Below are 21,763 nucleotides of genomic sequence, written 5' to 3' on the forward strand. Positions count from 1 at the left end.
TTCTCTCACGCCTCTGGTCTGCATCTGAACCTTGGTTACACATTTATGACTTTGGTTAAACATTTGTGGATTGAAATACGCGTTTGTGAATTGAAATATGCCTTTGTGAATACTTTTGCTCAAATTCTGACCCCACAGAGACCACGTTTAGGGAAAAAAAAAATGACCAAGGACTGCCAAGGAATGTTGGCGGAAACAAACAATAATAAAACAACAGTAATAATTTATGCCAAACATACTGTAAGTGCCCTTTCTATTCAGCAACATATTAAATTTGTCAACAAGTATATTTGTTACTTTTCAGCTATACTGGTTTGAAAATAACAATTGCAAATTGCATGCCTGTTTGTAACCGGGTCAACTTCCCTCCAAAATGTTGCTGACAATTACTTATCCCCAAGCTCCATACAGGGGAGGAATCCCAATTTTCGGACTCATTTGAAGTGCACCGGCCCGTCGCCTCTGGGTACAAATTGTCCTAGTATGCTGCAGGTATCCAAATCAAGCTCTAAGGGAGGAAGCCCAAAAAGCCAACCCTTGTGAGGTAGGTTACATGGTCATTCAATTTAATTCACATCTAAAAACAAGTAAAAACATATATACAAGTATTAACACTGGAGTGATTACAACATTCTTGTTATAAAGTTTGAAACATGCAACCTGACAGATTTTACATAAAGTACATTAAACACTGGATCCCCCTTCACAACTCCCCAACATAAATTTTAAAGGGACATTGTGTAAGATTTAGAGCGTTTTTCATTACGGACAGCAGGAGGTGCTGGATTTACCATTGTCTGTAGCTATAACAGACATAGCAGCCTCCGGAGGAGTGCCACCCCCCAGGGTAATACAATATAATGATAACTAGACCTACAAATATATTTAAAACATACTGTTGGTCGTTAAGAACACATTTATTTGCAAGTTTGTGAAATTTACAATCATTTAATTTATTCCTTTTTAAATGAAAAACGGTTTAAATCTTACACATTGTCTCTTTAAGGCTTTTCATCATGGTTTGCACTACACATACCTATAATATAAAAGTGTTAAAATGAAGGATTCTTTGGGTGTTAAAAAAGTGATTTTATGCTTTTTATTTTTAGTCAATACATGCAGGTGTTGTTACAATCTTTGAAAGACTGTACGTTAACTACTGTGAGGACGATGTTATTTCCTTGCATGATTTGTTGCGCAATTTTAAATCAGGCATTCGTCAGTAAAAAAAAAAAAAAAAAAAAAAGTATCTCACTTTGACCGCCCCGCCTGAAAAAACCCTGACTCTTTTAGGCAGTTTTTGATGTAAACAACAACAACAAAAACTAAAGTTCATGCTTAATACTAAGACGGACAAAAGACCATATGAGGAGTAAAGGTAAATCATAAGTAAATCTTTAATATTAAAATGTATGAGGAGAGTTTATTTTTGTATTAAAAACATCAAACTAAAAAAATAGCATGATAGTAAGGTGATACATGCTGCTGCCTTTTGTGCAGATGGTGTGGACCCCAAACCTTGATTAAAAAGAACGGTGGGGAGGTAAGGCAAGAAAAGTCATATGGCGAAAAAAAATCTACCAACAAGTAATCTTGTGAGTCACTCTGGTAACCAATGATGAAGCACACCAAAGAGCGCAACAGCCTAGCTTACATATAACACACCAATACTGTAAAAATCGACTAGGCTTTATACATGAGACAATGAGAAAAGATGGATCAAGATAAAACTCTCTCCACATTCAGCCACTACAGGTTGTTGATAAAAGAACCTAATTACTATACTGTACATTGTATGTGTATTCCAATATGCAAAAAAAAAAGATATAATTATAATTCTAACATGACTTCACTTGGGTTTACCTATAGAACAACCATAATAACATTGTGGTAGATGATATATGAGAGATCATGTTTTATGGATACATTCTGTATATTCTCATTCTAATTCCAAATGGACTATGAGATTGCATTGCTGTGACTTACTTTGTCAGGTAACTCTGAGAAATTAAAAGTGAAAAAGTGTTGAATTGATCAAATTTAATAACCTCACAATGTTGAGAACAACTATGGTAAAGCATAGAATGGACCCAAATCTGGGTTTTAAAATGATTGCAGTAAAGGTACAGACTCCACAAAGGAAAATAAGTTGTATGACAAAAGAAAATCCCCCCAAAATCCCCAGGTCATATCCCGTCAAGCACATCATATCAAACATGCTAAGCAGATAATGTGTCACATAAAAGCTAAAACTGAACATTTCACTTGCATAAACATAAACCTGGGTTAGTTTTGTTTCAAAACGTACAGAATGTACAAAAACGTAGGCAAATGTTACTGCACTTACACTTGCACTCATATTTGGTAGTGTGAATGATCTCTTTTGTAATTCTTATAGTAAAATATCATTCTGTCAGGTGAAATGGAACTAAATCTTTTTCAATCCTAAAGGCACAAATGCTGAAGTACCGTAGTAATCCTCTCACTTCATCGTTACCTTTTTTGGAATACTGTCACTTGGCAAAGAAAAGTATACACAGGATTCATTCAATTTTAATAACAAAAACAGTCAAAGAAAACATGCGCTCTTGCTCAAACTATTTACCACGCGTACAAATGCTATACTGCAGTGTTTCTTTAAAATGTCAATTCCATTGGTGAACATCACTGGAATGTTTTCACAATTATTGGTTGGATTTATGCCTCCCGCTGCCCCAGATGCAAACCATCAGGACAGTAAGTCTCCATGGGAGAGATGACTGAGTTATGGAGGATGACCACAGGGACCTGCTCTCCATAAGATTCAGTTCTTCCTGACCACGATGAAGGATGTTCCATTGTTCCCCTCACAGTCCCTTCTGACAACAATATCAGTCATCCAGTTCAAAGGCAGTACTCAGTTTTTTTTTTCCCCATACAACACGTGTTTAGGTCTTTAAAACATAATTGGTAATGCTTCTCTGTTGTTTTGGCCTCCACTCACTACATCTGAAAGGAAGAAGCTGATAAAAGAGTCAACAGGTTACTAGTTCTCCTGCAGCTCTTTGGCCTTAGTCAGGATAGTATGGACATCTGAGATGGGGTAATCCTGAGTACAAAGTGAAACAGGAAATCAACAAAATGAGTAGTCGGTCAATCCAATTACGAGCTTTCGTGCCCAATGTACACAGTATTTTGATTCGGACTGGAAAAAAATATTGATCAAGTTGGTTTAGTTGATTTTATAAATAGGTTGACGATACAGTAATTCTTCGTTTTCCACAGTTAATGGGGACTGAAACCCTCCTGAGAAGTGAAAAACAGTGACGCGTCACACCCCCCCCCCCCCCCCCCCCCCGGTGGAATTTTCATACATGAATTTACATGAGTTATTTAAATGTGAAAAGTATTGATACATTACATATTTAAGGTCAATATTACTGCAGAACACATATTTACTTGAATCTTAAAAGAGCAACGCTTATACCGTAACTGTACTGTTATCCCTTCTCTTCCCATCCCTTTGGCTGGAGTCTCACGGAGAGCCGCAGTTATATTATGAGTTGTAATCTATTCCCGCCTCAACTCCTGCCCTCATTTATAGATGGTTGCACCGAGAGCCAATCACGTGTCTTGTAGGAGAGCATGTCTCCCTCATGAAACTCACACACGCTGGTTAGGTAGACTAGGAGAGGAGTTGGATGAAGAAAAAAAAAAAAAAGACAAAAACCAAGGAGAAATCTATTATAATTTATGTGAAAAATTGAGATACGGTTGCTTCTGTATGTTTCTGTATGAGGTGAAAATTGAAGTGGATTTAATAATATTTGGCTGAAAATGTGACCAGACCGCCGATTACAGTTTGGGTCAACTTTCAAACAAACTGTTGCATCAGAGCAACTGTTGGTTCAGTGTCTGGCTCAAGGGTTCATGGTTTGGTCGCAATGGTTGCGGCTCAACGGCAACAACTCCATGTACGATTCGCAATTTCACATGTACGAAAGGATTAAGTATTGAAGTGCACGTGCTGCTGGCTGGATCACATTCATTTGAATGAGAGCTGCAGCTTAGTTTGCTTGGATTTTTGACAATGAAACATAAACTAAAGCCAGCAAAATGTTTAAAAACAGTAAGGAAAAACCTTTTTGCATTTTCCAACAGACACTCACCTGCAGCAACCTCATATTGACTGTGAAGTCTCCCGCAAGAAGATTACTCCGGATCAGTCTGTAAATGTGTTAGGTCAAGAGAAACTATGAGAAACAATAGAGCGCAATAAGTATTTTTTTTATCACCTTGGGGCTGAGTGTCTCACATGAGCATGGCACAGCAGACCAGGATGAGGAAGTGAAAGCGGTCCTGGTCAGAAAACAGAGTATCCCAAATGCGGATGACATCTGGTAGGAGGAACTCCTGTGATAACAGCAGGGTCAGCCAGCGGAAGGTGAAGTACTGAGGCTTGATATTCTGTTCTAGCTATATGCCAGGAAAAAGGGAAAACACACAGGAGTTTTACTGTCATTTTAAAAGAAGATATTGTGAAAAGAAGCTTGTGCTTTTATGTAAACATTATTTTGTTCAAGAGACAGAGACAGCACTTATTGTGGGATGAAGCCCTCTAATGTGGTGCATCCCAAATACGTGTACATGAGCAGCGAGCGCATTGCAGGGGCTATACAAAAATACATTCAAGCTCGGATTACTTGATGAAAAATTTGGGATTCGAGGGGATTGGGTGGTTGGCCCAATGTGCCTGAGGCATGATGCCTGGAAACTAAAGTCCTGAGAGGCCTAAAAGTGGGCTTCAGATGAAAGTATTTGATAAAAGTACTGTAAACATAAAATGGACCATACATTTGAACTCAGTAAAATATCAAAGTAATTCAACACTCATCACTCTTCTTGATACGTCCATTTTTTTATACATTGAGAAAAACTCCACATTGTTTTGATATTTGCAGTTACAGTGGGCCCCCGTGTTACGAGATTAATCCGTTCCACGGTTGGGCTCGTAATACGAATTCACTGTATGGCGGGCAATGCTAACCAATGTTTAATATGCGTTTAGAACCCCAGGTAAAAACATCAAAATTGTACATATATATTAAAAATTGGTACCAAAATAGTATAGTAAGTGCTACGTATATATAATATACAGGTATACAATCAGAAACCATCATAAATAAAATACATAGAAAGGATTTATTTTCCTTTGTGTGGCGATTTGGCATTATGTTACAAATTATGGAAATTCCTTTGATCTTTTTTATGATATCATAAAAGAATCAATTGGGGAAAAAACGCTAGGGATCTGAAATTTCCAGGAGATTATAACAGATTGAAACATGCTTACATTTGAAAATGCAACGATTCTGACAATTTCATGTGATTGCAGCTGGATGTGTGAGATTTTGTGTACAAAAATAATCATTGTCCAAATTTTTGACCATAAAAAACCTCTTATAATTACAATTTAATTTTTGGGATGCATTTTAATAGGATTTATGATGATATTGACATTAAACATGACATTGATTTTCATGTGATTTTTGCAACATTCCGTTGAGCGGGGGTCAAACTATGTCAGCAAACAGAAAATTCTTTGTTGACTTGAGTTTCACCTAAAGACAGTAGGTGGTGGTAGAGACCAGTTAATGACTGTGTCTTAAAGTGTCACCAAATGTCAAAGACTACATTCCATTTTTCAAGTTTTTGAGGGTGTTGATAAATTTAACCGACATGTATGGATAGAACTGATGCCTCTGAACAATGAGAGGTTGAAGGAAAAATAATATTCATAAATACCTTTACTACGCCTTTAAAAGCATTTACAAAATTTGAAAAAAAAAATGCAAAGTATAATTTGCAAAGTGTGTGCACAAGGGATAATCAACGATTGAATAGGATTTATTTTATTGGTGGTGTGTTGATGTTGGTAGTTCATTTTGAGGGGCGGCATGACTCAGTGGTAGAGTGGTCGTCTTCCAGCTGAGAGGCTGTGGGTTCGAGCCCCCGACCATCATGACCATGCCGAAGTGTCCTTGAGCAAGACACAGAACCCCTCGTTGCTCCTGATGCTGCGTCATCAGTAGGTAAATGAATAGTTAGTGTAAAGCGCCTTGAGTACCCAAAGTAGAAAAGCGCTATATAAGTGAAAGTCCATTTACCAAGTCGGCTTTCAAAACACATCTTTGGCAAGTGATGTTTTTTGATCTTCCTTGGTTGTTATTTTATGTGGTGTGCATAACAAATAAATATTTGAGTGTTGTCACATCCATGTATGTACTAATTTAAATATGTACTCGCGCCATGTCAATGGATGTCATTTTCACCAGCGCACAATGTTAAGCTGTATGCTTTTATTATTTTAGTTTACAGTGAACCCTCCCTACTTCAGGGGTTCCACTATCGCGGATTCGCGAGTGCGACTGCAGCTGCGCGAGACTTCAAAAAAAAGGGCTTCTCCGCCGGCAGTTGGCAATCCAGATTGCTAAACCAGCTTCCATACGGACGATCGTTTTATTATGAGCCGTAACAACTGGCTTCGCTTAATTGCCAAAGGTGATGGCAGCTGTCTTCTAGTGTTTGCTTTGTCCTTAATTTTCTCACTTTTTTTTCTATAACTCAGAAACCTGTCTTTTGAACTGGGGTCTTCAGACATTTTACAGTACAGTGGGCAACCGGTTTACGAACTTCCCCTCTTACGAACTTTTCGACTTACGAGCGTGGACCGCAGCGTTTTTTTGTCCCCCACTTACGCACTAACCTTTCATCTTACGAACAATCCGACATGCCGCCGGTCAATGTGTTCGCACAATAATTTTCGCTTTGCTACATCAACAAAATCAATTGTTCACGCTTGTCACGGTCACGCTGAACGTTATTGCTCTTACAATGTCACAGTCACTGTCTCAGTCACGGTGTCAGTCACGGAGATGCTGATATGCTATTGGTCGATTAAGGTCACAGTCCCGGTCTCACTCACGGAGATGCGGATATACTATTGGCCGGCGTCACGTCAATCACAGAAATGCCTATATGCTTGGCCAAACGCCTTCATCTAGCTCAGTGTTTCCCAACCTTTTGATCACCGCGTCACATTTAAAGCCTTGAGGGTGCTGCCCGCGGCACAGTCAAAGCTGTAATTTTAGACAGCGGACCGGGGGGATAATTTCCCCCGGCACAACTGACAATATCTGTGCCACGGCACCCAGCGGTTGAAAAACATGGATCTAGCTTGATGGCACAGCTGGTCGGTGTGTTGTGAAGACTTTGCAAACTTTATCTGTTAGACGTGGCTTCTAAAATTGCTAGTGGTGGTAAAGGAAGAAGTAAGAGAATGATGACAATAGAAACGAAGCAGGAGATAATAAAAAAAAAAAGGCGGAGCACGCATAGTTAACCTTGCTCGTGAGTATGGCCGTAGCCGCTCGGCAATGTTCTAAGAGCAAGACTTTCCTTGCCGGGGGACGGACCTCGGTCGACAACAAAATGGAGAGGCTTCTTCTATTATGGATTAAAGAGAAGGAAATCGCCGGTGATATGTTCTAGTTTGAGAAAAGTTCCCGTTTAAGAAAATAAATAAATAAGTTCTGCAGGTTGGTCTCTGCTCCCCTCCGCCTCCACCCAGCTCAAGTCACGTCGCCCCAAAGGTAAATGTCATTTTTCCTTTGTATATGTTATTTAACTGTACAGTAGATTATGTTACTCATTTTTAATATGTGTATAAAGTCGTGATGTTTTTACCTAAGGTTTTTGCACGCGTTGCACGCATTCACTAATTAACATAGGTTTGGATTGCCCGCCATACGAGCAGTTCGAGTTACGAGCGTAGCCGCTGAACGGATTAAGTTCGTAACACAGGGGCCCACTGTATATTCATGGTATAAATAATCTTAGCGACTATCTTAATGATAGGGTTGGTAATATAATGCTAAAAAAGTAACAAAAGATTTGGGGTAAGGACATATCTAAGAAAATATTTGTGTGTCCTTACCAACTTTGAATAGAGCTCTTCATCTTTTTCTTTGAGCATTGAGTAAACACTCTCCATCTTGTATGTTATGCCACACTGTGAATCATCCAGGCTCTTGATGAAATTATCTCGATTCTCTGACATTAGGTTGGTGAAACAGAAGAATGTATCTGCTTCAGCATGCTCTGAAAGAAAAAAACAACAGAAGGCCATTTCATCTATTACAGTAGACAAATATAATAAAATGTTACTATGAGTTTTTACATTGGCCTGTCAGTTGCCACAGTTAGCATTTTTCCACAATAAAGATAAGTTGCACTACAGGTATATCTAAACTAGATTTGTCTATGTTTCAACAAATGACACACAAATATTACACAGAGGTTCACTTGAATAAAAAGTGAACACTTATAGACAAGTGGTCCCACCTTTCCACTGGCTGTTGGGGTCTGTGGCAAAGGTATAGTAAATAGGACCAACTATTTCGTTCATGCCCTGCACATAAGCAATCCCAGGATTGAGTTTGGCATAGATAAAAAGGATGCGCTCCACCACTTCCCAGTGTGCTTCACTTCCATTGGGTAATACCTCATATTCATTAGATGGATACAGGTTCAAAGACTTTCCTGGGGAGCTCACCTGGTAGGACAGATACAATGTATAGCTAGTTAATCCCGTGCAACTGCTGTAATTACCGTAATTTTGCAGCATGTTTGGGGTACAGAAAAAAATAGTACAATGGTGCTTGCACTTAACACACAGTTGTTTTTTTTTTATAATTAAAACACTAATAAAAATACGCAATAAAAATACACATACGAATAAAATGATTACTTTTAAAAGAACATGTATACCCCGCACTTGCTGTTCTTCTAAGATAAAGTGCTTTATGATCTAAGATAAAGTGCACATGATCCATATTTGCCATTTTGTTATCCAGACCCTTTTGCCAAAACAGATCTTAGTATTTCACACAGAACAAAGATAGTTCGGGCCAATATGGATTTCACCCATATCTAGCAGACATTTCAAGACCAATACAGTATTACACGAATCATTGTAATGAAATTCGGCTCTAAGATGATGCAACTTCGAGGCTACACTCAAGTTAATTTTAAACGGACAATGTGCATATTTTAGCGACATCTAACGAAAAAACAAGAGAAAGGAATCATTTTGAAGCACATGTAATATGGCAGGGGAGCTCGTCGACCACAGTTGACCGCTGAGGTAGTGTTGGTCGACCGCATGACATTACACTACAAGGGTGTGGGGACAGCCCGAAAAAAGAATGTCTATCAAAAACCACCAAGCTTATATCACAGGAAGTTGGCTGCTGGAAATGTTGATCTTGGGGGCAAAAAAGTTTGGGCCCCCCTATACAAAGGTTTCTCAGAGGACCATACTTCAATTGGCTACAACTAACACTACATATGTTAGCATAGTTCTTCTCCTTTAAATTATCTGTAACAGAAAGATGGCAGCGAAACATGTCAGCCTAATTGTAGGCGGGGCGCGATCTGTGTAATATAACTGCAGATTACAAGAGTGACGATTATTTAAAAAACAAAAAAAAATGTGCAAGTTTTTAGTTTCCCCTAAACAAACTGAATGTAAGTTTTTCATATGATTTCTTTTAATGAATGAACAACCACTAGATTAAGCAAAATCTTACAAGTTCTCCCTTAAATAAAATCACATCAACAATGATAACACGATGATGAAAATGACACAAAAACATAGGTAAGAGAAAAAACATCTTTTGTGGCCCTTTTGTGCTGTGTGCCATGTTGGATAATGGATACTTTACAATGGATGGTAAATAAACAATGGATAATTTACACTGTTGCAAATTGAACATAACTGATCAAACACGTGTTTTCACAAATACATTATAAGGAAGAGAGAAATCATACATACATTGGTTACTCCACTGCGATTACGATTTACAGTTTGTGCTTTTAGGGTAGTTTGTTCCACTCGCCGACGCAGTGTCTCATAATCATTCTGTGGGTCCAAGATCAGTTGGCAAGGGTAGTCTGTAGGACGCTGAAAAAAGGCCATGTCTGGATACAGCCTCCTATAAAATGTAAACATCTATACTTTACTGCAGATGCATGACACCCATTATCCAGTAATTCATTGTTCAATGTAACAAAGAGGACAGAAGAGATTTCGGAAGAAAAATATATTGCAGTAGTCCGTACCTTACATCCTTATCAATCTGAAGTAGAATTTCATTATCTTTGAAGTATGTATTCCACCTGCTCTCTGGATTTGGATTCAAAGGCTGAAAAGCAAATGATTTATATATAATACACTAGTCTAGCAAGTTGGGGTTTTGCATCACGTTTTATTTTTTTTTTACTTTGCATCTCATGTAAACGCATGGACTGAGAGAAGCAAAAACCTGCCGATGGTCCCAAATGATTTTCGAATGAAAGTTCATTTGTGTTCACGAGTGCCAGGTTTCATTAGACCTAATCAGTGATTCATACGGAACAACTGTCACAGTTCAGGCCGCATGTGGTTCGTGGATTGCATGGTAAAAAAAAAAAAAAAAAACGTGTGCATGCATGTGAAGGCTGCATGTTCCTCTAACCCAAATTACTACCGTCACATGAAGCACATTACACACGGGGTGGGCACTGGCACTATTTTGCCATTAGTGAGTCATGCGTACGGATCTATTTTTGGAATGTGGATAGCACCACACCATCGGTGTCAAGTATCAACCTGGTTTTACAGTTCCCATGCTCAGGTGCCAACAGTGCTCAATATGTGGAGGATGGTAGACAGGGGCACATGGCTATTGTTCACGGTGCATGTGCTCTTCACACCCAAATTAGGCGGCGTCCTGAGAGTACATTTCGGAATACAAAATAGTTGGTCTTTGGATGACCCTTAGAAGAGATCGCTTTTAGCCTTTGTGAACTATGGAGTTACCAGCACGCACGCACGCGCGCACACACACACACACACAAACACACACACACACACACACACGCACACACAAGCTGACTCACATGGTCTTCCATTGTAACGTCTTCCCTGGATAGTCCCAGTTTGGCTTTGGCAATGCCAGGTTGGATGATCATTTCTTTTAGAAACTGGGAATACACCTCTCTGTAGTAAAGAAAAAAACATGTTATTATTAAAAAACAATTATTGTACTAAAAGGAGTGGTGATATATAAAATATGTAGAAATATTTAGATAAGGGATGAGTAATGTTCATTTAAAAAAAAAAAAACTTTTTACAATCATAAAATAAAAGCTCGAAGAAATATTCTGGCTTTCTTATAATTGTGTGAAGATCAGCTCTCCTTGAGCTTTAACAGTGAAACGTGATAGGAGGATAATGAACATTAAGTAAAATTATTATGTTTTGTTTGTTTTACACACCCAGAGGTGTCAGACATGGTAACTTCAATTTCCTCTACATTCACTCAGTAGTGACAGCCCACCGATCCTAAATTTGCGCCACCACTGCTAGGGTGGAGCAACATAATGTTTTGGATTACAGCCCTACTATGCGATTTTGTGATCGTCAAATATATTTTCTTTTTATTGGCTCTTATTGTCAGATCTTACCAATCAGTGGCATGCTCAAGGTAGCACAACACGGCTCCTAAATGCTTTGTACAGACTTAATGTGTGTTAGAAGTAAGTCGGTGTGCTGCAGCGGCAAAAGAGCAGCGTTGTGTAGATGCTCTTTTTTATGGTGACAATCACTGTAACGACCCTTTCTTTTCTTGGATCAACATTATTAAGACGGGCACTTTTTATCATAAGTTCATTCTCATCTTTGTGGTGTGCAACATAAAAAGCATTGTATTCTCAACTGCGTGAGTCAACTACAAAGCACCTCGAATTGCATGGGGGGGGGGGGGGGGGGGGGTAAATGTAATAATAATAAAATAATAATAAAATAAAAAATAAAATAATAAAAAATAGCCTTCATCAGGTTTAATCAATCAACAACATAACATTTATGTTTCTCAAATAATAATAAGTATTCTCAAATAAATTTAACCTACAGTAGGACTTAACAGTACAACAACAACAATATTTACAAAACTGAAAAGTAGTATTAAGGTAGTCTTATGAATGATGATGAAAGGAATCTTCTCAAACTAATTTATATAGCACAACAGATATAGAACAGAACATTTTATATTTCCTTTCTATTTTTTTTCTTTTGGCTTGTTTTTTTTTTTCAATGACAACTTAACAACTCAAAAAATATCCTCTCTCCACTCGTCATTTCTCTTTCATTTCTCTCACTCCTCTCCACTCTTCTGTCATTTCTCACACTCCTTTCCACTTTTCTTTTTTTCTTCACTCCACTCCAACAACAGTCTCAATGATTTCAATGTTGTACCAAATGCACTTTTTGGTGATTCAGTGACATCCCTCCCCTTATGCTACATTCTCTGGTTTTTAAATAAATCCCTCTGCCTAATTTTAAGGATTTTTTTTATGATTATTAATCAATATCTATCAATATATTGATCAATAGCTCTGCTGTTGGTTGGGTTAGGGACTCCAAAATCACCACACACATCAATGACACCCCTCCCCTTATGCTACATTCTCTGGTTTTCAAATAAATCTTTCTGCCAAATTTTAATGATTTTTCCGTTTTGGAGTCTCTAACCCAACCAATAGCAAAGCTATTGATCAATATATGTGTAAATATTGATCAATAATCATAAAAAATTACTTAAAATTAGGCAGAGGGATTTATTTGAAAACCAAAGAATGTAGCATAAGGGGAGGTGTAGTATGATCATGAAAATGTCATTAATGTGCCCAGTGATTTTGGACTCCTTATATTAAACAATATTGGAGCTATAGATGAATATTTAGTTTATTAATGATTTTTAAGAACAAAACTTGTTCAAAAATTAAACGCTTTTTTTTTTATCCCAAAGCACTGTTCCAATATGATTTGGTTAATGTCTTTGATGTGTTGGTTGAATTCATAATCACAAATTGTGGCGTTATTGTTTTTTTTTCCCTCCTCATCTCGTAATCTGCAGACGGTCCCTTGCGCACTCGCCCAGCCTCTGCTGCTCATAGAGATCAATTGCGTCTTTTCAGCGAAACAAAAGGTTTAAATATTTTACAAATGTCTTTTTTGACATTGTAGCTGGTAGTCCGTGTTATGAAGGGGGCATAAAGGCAACTTTGGTGTTTCGACGACGTTTTGTCTGAGAGGTATTGATCGCGAAAGTGCGAATCTGCCAAAATCTTGCCAACTTTACTTAAGTCACTGGATGGGGGCTTCCAATTTCAGGGTTGGTGATTTTATTTTCTGTTGTGTTCACAAGTGCGTGTGTGTGTGTACGCGTGTATTTCATCAGGTGGTGGTTTCAATTGATTGGAAGTGTCTCCGCCTCTCCAGTGCACAGGACAAGGACGTTCCAGCCTTATTTAAGTATCCATATTATTTTTAATTATTTTTTTAAAATAAATTACGATAAAAATATTGGAACTATACCTCTGTCTCCGACTCGTTGCCACATAAATAAGATGGATTTTATTTTGTTTCATTTCAGCATGCACGTCTTGAAGTGAACGTGGTAGGCTTTTTGTAGACTTGAAGGTTTGATCGGCGAGAAGAGCACTTAGACCCAGCACAAAACAGAGAGCTACATGATAAGCAACAGCTTACTCGCTCGAGCTTGTAGGCAGGCTTCTGCGGGGCCAGCTTATGATCGATTGCTGACTTTGGTCAGATAGCAACGTTTAACTCCAGCATCTTGTCCAAGAAATAGAATTTGAAAACGATGAGTAGTTAGCAGCTTCCTAACAGCAGGGAATTGTTTATGGGGCGGTTGTAGTAGCCACTACCCTGGAAGTGGATAGCGGCGGAGGTTTACAAGCATATGCATCATCCAAAAATGCTTCTCTAGTGTTATTATAAAACAAATTTCAACGAGAACGTCACGATCCAACTGGAAATAAAATAAGTAACACACCATTGAGAAAAGAGCTGATCAACATTGATTTGAATTATAACTATGCAGAAATAAAACCACACATCCAGACGTGCATGATTTAAAATAATGAAAATAATACTGGCAAGCGATTGCAACAATTTTCCTGCACATAATTTTCTAGTGAAAAATAATAGCAGGAAATGTGCGCACGTATTTAATTCTAAGAGAGCGTTGTACACACATCTAATAGACATTAACACAAAATACACACATTTACACACTAGCACAGCGCTGAATCGCACTTACAATGAGGCAAGAAGTTTGTTATGTAGCGAAAAGGCTGGCTTTCCTAATAACATTTACTAGTCTTTTGCGCCACCTACTGTCTTGAGGCGTAACACAGATGTCATCAAAGAATTTTTTGGTTTGTCAACCGATCTCAACCAATGTTCTTTCAATAAAAAAGTGATTGGACAGAACCATGACTAAGTAAATCCTTTCACAGGGCATTGCAAGGCATTACAGTATTATAGATAGCCATGAATTGGTTTCGTCCCTTTTTTTTCTTAATGCTTTGTGAAATAATCTGTCCCGTCAGATTAAACCTCCTTTGGATCTGGCCCCCAGGCTGCACGTTTGACATCCCTGCCCCAAACGGTGTAAGAAGACTGTAATGTAACCCACTGCAGTTATGTCATGTTCAACACCAGTCATTTCTTGGGATGGGATGAGACACAAATCCCACAAGAGTAGATCACTCACAAGATTGAATAAAATGAGGCAGATTATTTTTAAATTTTGTAGTGTAAAATAATGCGTAACATAAATTTTTCGGTTTTCAAAATGTTTTATTTTTACTGAGCAGACTGCAACAAAATTAACGATCTAGTGTGCAAATATAAATATAGACGAAGAATCAGGTTTATTTTTCAGCTATAGCTGAGATCTTTTCTAATACTCGATAGGTAAACAAAATACATACAGCTCCTGTTAGCTGCGGTGTTTGGTCTTTTTTTTTTAGTTGCAGTGTTGTCATGTTTACCAATATTTTACCACCTCTTCAACTGGAAAACCAAAATATCGGCAAAGTTGATGTGAATGTAATCAGAGCACCCGGTTTTTCTCTTGTAGAGCTGCAACTATTGGCACTGGCTATTAATCCATCATTCATTAGCCATAGCAGCTTATATCATATCGCTGGCTTGTTAGCAGCTGGGATAGGCGCTGGACACCCTGAACTGGTTGCCAGCCAATCGCAGGGCACAGAAGGACAAACAACTGTTTACACATCCAATCACACCTAAGGGCAAATTTGGAATGTCCAATAAATCTACCATGCATGTTTTTGGAATGTGGAGGAAGCCGAAATGCCCGGAGTGAACTCACACGGGCTCAGGGAGAACATGTTCCACACAGGAAGGCCGGAATGAACTGGAATTGAACTGAGTGCTCTGAACTGTGAGCGGACGTGCTAACTCTTCTACCAGCTATTATTATTATTTTTTTTTTTCATTTTGCTTAGTGAAAAATAAATATGAACACAGAAGACCAAATAACACAATTCAACTGAATTATGAATGACCAACCTTTATAATGTTTGATTATCAATATTTTTTTTGTTAAATATATGCTGAGATATTATATAATTTTCTCCCCATTTATTTTGGTCAAAACAAAGTAACGTCAGAGCCAAAGAACATATAAGAAGCCTGGTTTGGTCAAGAGTACCAAAGCAAAAGAAATTCAGTATGCAACAAAGTGTGCAGTCACCTGACTGCTCTCGTCAGCTGCACTACAGCGCTGCTAGCTAGCAGCTAAGGCATGCTGAACGCTGGCAACACACACATAGAATAAAATGCCAGTGTAATTAAGTCATTTTAGCGCCCTGTATTGCTTGAATGTGACATCGGGATGACGTTGTGTTGTGCGCATTGAGCTGCTACTCGTGACTCTCCTGTCACAACAGGCTTTGTGGTATAAAGTCAGCAGTTGCCACTACATACTTTCTTTGTAACAACTTCAAAATAAAAGCCTTTGTGTAAAATAAAAACAAGTATTTGTGTCCATCCTTTTTCAGTATGGTCACATTTATTTTTAAGTCTCACGAAAATTGACAGTGCTTTTATGCCACAGCAGTAAGAATCAGTGCATTAACCTGTGTAATCAGTTTCCGCAAAAACAGCCAAAAGGATCTCATGCTGTGCAGGGTCGAAATCTTGTGGTGACTTTATCTCACGAGATATCGTTGCACGAGAAAGTGTCTCATCCCTTATTTTTACTGCAATCGCCATACAATAAAAAGTAGTGTTGTATTACCCTACCTTTCCTTTTTAAGGAACGAGTCCCATCGTGTCTGATCAAGAGGAAGGTAGTTAAGAAGGATCTAGAAAGAGCAGGGTAGAAAGTCTATATTGTCATTGTAAAGTGGGAGTATTTCAAATTCTGCTACCTAATCTCAATGTGCTCAAATATTTATCTCATACATATTTGGATATTTTTAAAATGAATGTGCAAAGAATAAAAGTTCAAAACAAACGACACAGCATAATTTATAATTATTTCCATTTCTATCACAATCTATCCAATTTCAATTTTTGCACTGAAGAAGTTACCTGTAGCAGGAATAAAAACAATTGCTGCAAACCACATATGTCATTTTACCTTCCAGCAAAGTGCCCGTATGCCTCCTTCAAATGGAATTCCTAAGAGGAATAAAGAAAAGAATGATCAAATTGCTCGACAATGCATTTTCAGAGCAACACAAGGACTATCATAGAAACTTACCATTGAAGCATAGCTCTCTTAGTGTTTTCAAGTTTATGTTTTCTTCTGTCAAAGCTACTTTAAAGTCCTGTATTCTGTGGGAGAAAAACAGACAATGTTTTTAATCAGAGCCATCAGAAAATTACAGCTTAAGTGGTCCTACCAGAATTGAACATGTGGTATATTCTGTACGCACAAATATATTCATTTTGATTTTTCATTTATTTTCATTTTCATCTATCAACTATAGTTTCAAGAATTTATGACAATAAAGAACAGCTCAGCATGACTTGTGGTTAAAAACTTGCTGATGTACCTATTCGCAAATGTATTTCTTTTTTTTTCACTTTTGCTTTTTCCTTTAGGGTTATTAATCCCATTTTTCATGAAAAATCCATATTTGTATTTATTATTTACTTTTTTAACAATGAGTTGCTGTAGGCCAGTGCTTCTTAATTGTATTTTGAAAAGCCCTTTTTTTTTTTTTTAAACGTAACAAAACAAAAATAGGAGTTAACTTTCAACAGTTAACTACTTTTTACAGCGATTATACAGGTTGCAGGTCAGTCTAAAACAGAAAAAATAACCAAGTGTATCAAAATGCCTGAAATAAATAAAAAAAAAACATGGCAAAAACAAACAACCATATCTATTGCTCTTGTTTTCCTCTGTTGCTGTCTCATATCTTGATGGATATCGGTTCTCATTTATAACTACCTGCCCTACAATCCTCTTCGGGGATTAAAAAACTTTTATCTTACATTTCCTGGCCAAGAGCCAATCATTGAAAGAATGCAAATTGGGGTGCATTGGTTACTTGAATGGGTGAACACCTGCAGTGGAAAGGCATTCAGAATGCTTTTCTCGTCAGGCCAATTCTTTATGTAAAACATATTAAAAACAAAAAAACAACAACAACAGAATAACACAAAAAAAATCTCTTTAACATTTAATTCTAAAAATTACTTTTAACTTTTGGTTGGCGAGATTGTGCACACAATGAGTTTGGTTTTTGAAACCAGGACTTAAAAAGGGAGCAACTATAAATAAATCTCTGGTAAAGTCAACTGTGTTATAGCTGTGAATAACGAGTAGTGAATTGAACCAATGCAGTTTATTCACTACTAAGCATAATTCTTAACTGCTTGGTGGTGCTCTAAAATCACTGTCATATTGACTGCAGGCTGATTGCAGTTAGTACTGACTTGATCATGCAAGTCAATAGAAATATATTTCACTAAGCAAAAAGGGGCAAATATATGATGGACATCTAATGAAATGTCTATCCCGACAGTTACAGTGACGGATGAAAAATGCAATGCTGACATTTCTAACTTGCTGTTTGTTGTTTTTTTAAGTATTCCTGTCATCTGACAGTCCATTGGCTAAATGGGTGTCCATCAACGACAGATCGTTTGTCAGTGCTTATGAAGTGCCCGCTTCTGGTTGTTTGTCTTTGTGTGCCTTGCGACTGGCGGGCAAACAGTTCAAGGTATCCCTAGCCTACTGCCCCAAGACAACTGGCATAGGCACCAGCACGCCAGTGCCCCTACTGAGGATGAAAATAGAAAATGTATGGTAGTAGTAGTAATACCATTACGTGGTGCCAGTGATTCTTTAAAAGTTGAGTACTTGTACTGGTAGTGGTCTGAAAGAGCTGATCATATTAGGCCAATGAGATGGTCAGTACAGTCGGCCCCCGGTTTACGAACACCCTCTTTTACGAACATTTCAACTTACGAGCGTGGTCCGCGGAGTTTTTTGTCCCCCACTTACACACAGACCATTCACCTTACGAGCAATCTGACATACCGGCCATTGTATTTGTTCATATATTTTCGCTTTGCCACGTCATCAAAATCAGTAGTTAAAGCTTGTCACGGGAACGTAGAGATGCTGTTGCTCTTACAATGTCACAGTCACTGTCTCAGTCACGGTGTCAGTCACGGTCTCACTCACGGAGATGCTATTGGCCGGCGTCACGTCAATCACAGAAATGCCGATATGCTATTGGCCGAACGCCTTTATCTAGCTTGATGGCACAGCTGGTCGGGACGGAAGGAAGGAGAGAAAATGAGTCAAAAACGGAAGGAAGGAATGTTGTGAAGACTTTGCAAACTTTATCTGTTAGACATGGCTTCTAAAATTGTAAGTGGCGGTAAAGGAAGAAGAGGATGATGACAATAGAAACCAAGCAGGAGATAAAAAAAAATAAAATAAAAATACGAAGGAGGCGCACGCATGGCTCGTGAGTATGGCCGTAACCGCTTGGCAATCTTCTAACTTTCCTTGCCTGGGGACAGACCTCGATCGACAACAAAATTGAGAGGCTTCTTCTATTATGGATTAAAGAGAAGGAAATCGCCGGTGATATGTTCTAGTTTTGAGAAAAGTTCCCGTTTAAGAAAATAAATCAATAAATTCTGCGGGTTGGTCTCTGCTCCCCTCCGCCTCCACCCAGCTCAAGTCACGTCGCCCCAAAGGTAAATGTCATTTTTCCTTTGTATATTTATGTTATTTAATTTAACTGTACAGTAGATTATATTACTCATTTTTAATATGTGTATAAAGTCGTGATGTTTTTACCTAAGGTTTTTGCACGCGTTGCACGCATTCACGAATTAACATAGGTTTGGATTGCCCGTCATACGAGCAGTTCGAGTTACCATCGTAGCCGCTGAACGGATTACGTTCGTAACACGGGGGCCCACTGTATATTCTAAATTTTGAACAGTATTCTATAGTCATGTGTTTACTTGAGCTTTTTTTTTCCTCATCCAAGTGAAATACATGGATTTAATCCAAACATAACCGGTGCTCCAGTATAATGTTCTAGAAAAAAAAAACAGGAAATGAAACGAAAAAAATATTCAGCATACTTAAGTAATAGTAGTAACAATTTTTATTACGGCAGAAATTAGAAAAGGTTAAAAACAATTTTTTTCCGAAGAGTAATACACGTCAGAATTTAACACCTACAGCTGAATGGGATTTCACTATTTGCCAATTATCAAATGAATGACAACATCAAACGTTATTTGCACATTTCAGGATTTATCAGGCTCTTATGTCCCGTTACTATCCCAAATTAAGGCAAAACCTATGCATAACACCATAAACGCTTAATTGAAAGTAAACTGACCTGCGGCAGAAAAACATTGGGTGTATTGGATAGAAACCGGGGCAAAAAAAAAAGCACAGTTCATTGATTCAACTCAACCTATTCTGCTTTTAGAACTAATTTTATTGCTCATGTTCAAAACTACACTGTCAGCAGAATAAGCAAGACGTTAGCCGTTCCGGGCTTGTAGGCTAGTGTGAGTTGGATGTTATCAGCTGACATGCTAACGGAAAACTAGTATCGCTAGTTTGTCAAAGGATAGCTAAATATTGAGATTTTGGGGGAGTAACACCACAAATTTCAAACGACAGTATAATTCAAGGAGGACAAAAACGAAAGACAAATGTTGAGACCTGCGATAGCCCTTGAATGAAGGTTTACGGTTCTGCTAGCCCGCGTTGCAATTGTGTGTTCAAGATGCTTTTATCATTGTAGTAAATTACATTGCTCTACATATATCAGCAATTTTCGCGTCCATCATACCACGCAGGACGTACCTGTTTTTGTATGCAACGGACATATCTGGGCAAACGACGATATTTTCATGCAGCTACAGTATTTCCAAGAAGGTGTTTGCCTGAGGGAAGTCGTTCGGTCACTTCCGTCTTCAAAAACACATTGGAAAAGGCACCACACTACACACTGGTGTTCACACGTGATTTTTGTTACAGGGGAAGTGTGTGTGTGTATGCTCTCCTGTTAGACGAATGTAATTTCATAGCCAAGCTTGGAGATCAACCTTATTCATACGCGCATATATATATATATATATATATATATATATATATATATATATATATATATATATATATATATATATATATATATATATATATATATATATATATATATATATATATATATATATATATATATATATCATAACATTTAAAAAATATCTATTATTAAATAGATATTTAAATAAATAACAGGCATAGTTTTATGTAGTCAGAGGCCTTTGTGTCTAGAATCTTGATCAATATATTCATAGTGCAAGTGGGACCAAATCTAAAGTAATAGCAGTGAAATGAGAACAATTCAGTTTTGTGTCGCTCTGCTTAGACATAATTTGAAGAAATGGGCCACCATTACAATATGCAAAGTAGAGTCTGTGAATTCTGTTAATTTCGGAGCGCTCCTCCGACTGGTGCATATTTAAAAAAAAACTAACAATAAATAGAGTCAGAGAGAGCTGGCAATGTCATCCAGGGAGGGCAAAGAGCATCTACTGATTTTCTGGGCGATGTTGATCACTATCTGGAGCGTTTGGGATTATCTGGAGGCAATGCACTATTGTACAGTGCCATATAGCGCTATAGTAGAGTAAAATCAGCAAATCTTGCTTTGTACTTAGACTTGGTGCCCCTCATGTGGATGCCTGGTGCTACTGCTCCATCTTCCCCGCCTTATCCACACTCCTGCTCTTCAGCAGAACATTGTTTTGAGTTACACACATCAACTGTTCTGACTTCATGGCTTTGTGTGTGCTATTGTAACTACCTCTATAGCTAGATTTGACTTGTCAGATCACCCATCCAGCCACACGTAATCTACTGCTTTATCCTGAGTTGAAAGGATTCCTTGGCGTTCCCAGGTCAGCCGAGAGACATAGTCTTTCCGGGGTGTCCTGAGCCGTCTCCAAGGCCTCCTCACCGTGGAGAAAACCTCAGCAGGGAGGCATCCTAACCAGTAGCCCGAACCACCTCAACTGGCTCCACTCAACGTGGAGGAGCAGCAGCCCAACACTGAGGCCCTCCTGAATACCTGAGTTTCTCACCTTATCTCGAGGGAGAGCCCAGACACCCTGCGAAGGAAACTCATTTTGGGCGCTTGCATCCAAGATCTCGTTCTTCCAGTCACAACCTGCTGCACGGGACCATAGGTGAGGGCAGGAATGTAGATCAACCGATGAATAGAGAGGTTCACCTTTTGGCTCAGACAAACCAGTTTAGAGTCTGCATTACGGCAGACACTCCTC

The 21,763-nt window shown here is 38.3% G+C and overlaps 1 protein-coding gene across 2 annotated transcripts; it reads right to left on the bottom strand.

Annotated features, from left to right (window-relative positions):
• Positions 1-545: 545 nt before the first annotated feature.
• tbc1d13 (TBC1 domain family, member 13) lies at positions 546-20,399 on the bottom strand. Of its 2 annotated transcripts, none has more exons than XM_088435869.1 (12): positions 20,283-20,399; positions 16,686-16,759; positions 16,563-16,603; positions 16,223-16,284; positions 10,981-11,080; positions 10,162-10,244; positions 9,875-10,034; positions 8,383-8,593; positions 7,976-8,139; positions 4,295-4,455; positions 4,149-4,206; positions 546-3,088 (listed from the first exon to the last, which is right to left on the bottom strand). In XM_088435869.1, the coding sequence occupies exons 1-12, from the start codon at positions 20,303-20,305 to the stop codon at positions 3,026-3,028; spliced, it is 1,200 nt and encodes a 399-aa protein (XP_088291995.1). In that variant the 5' UTR covers positions 20,306-20,399; the 3' UTR covers positions 546-3,025. The 2 variants fall into 2 exon arrangements, 1 of the variants encoding a protein (XP_088291995.1); XR_015868057.1 differs by having other exon boundaries at positions 3,004-3,088; positions 4,275-4,455.
• Positions 20,400-21,763: the final 1,364 nt, after the last annotated feature.

Source organism: Hippichthys cyanospilos, chromosome 15 (assembly GCF_059441005.1).
Source record: "Hippichthys cyanospilos isolate Australia breed blue-spotted pipefish chromosome 15, RoL_Hcya_1.0, whole genome shotgun sequence".
In the NCBI taxonomy this organism is placed as follows: Eukaryota; Metazoa; Chordata; class Actinopteri; order Syngnathiformes; family Syngnathidae; genus Hippichthys; species Hippichthys cyanospilos.

Excerpts from the sequence above, each read along its gene's own strand:
- tbc1d13 (XM_088435869.1), bottom strand. The coding sequence starts at position 20,305 with ATGTCCGTTGCATACAAAAACAG. Across the intron at positions 8,594-9,874 it reads ATCGCAGTGGAGTAACCAAT|GTGAGCTCCCCAGGAAAGTC; the intron begins GTATGTATGATT and ends CTGTCCTACCAG. Across the intron at positions 4,207-4,294 it reads GTCTGCTGTGCCATGCTCAT|ACTGATCCGGAGTAATCTTC; the intron begins GTGAGACACTCA and ends ACACATTTACAG.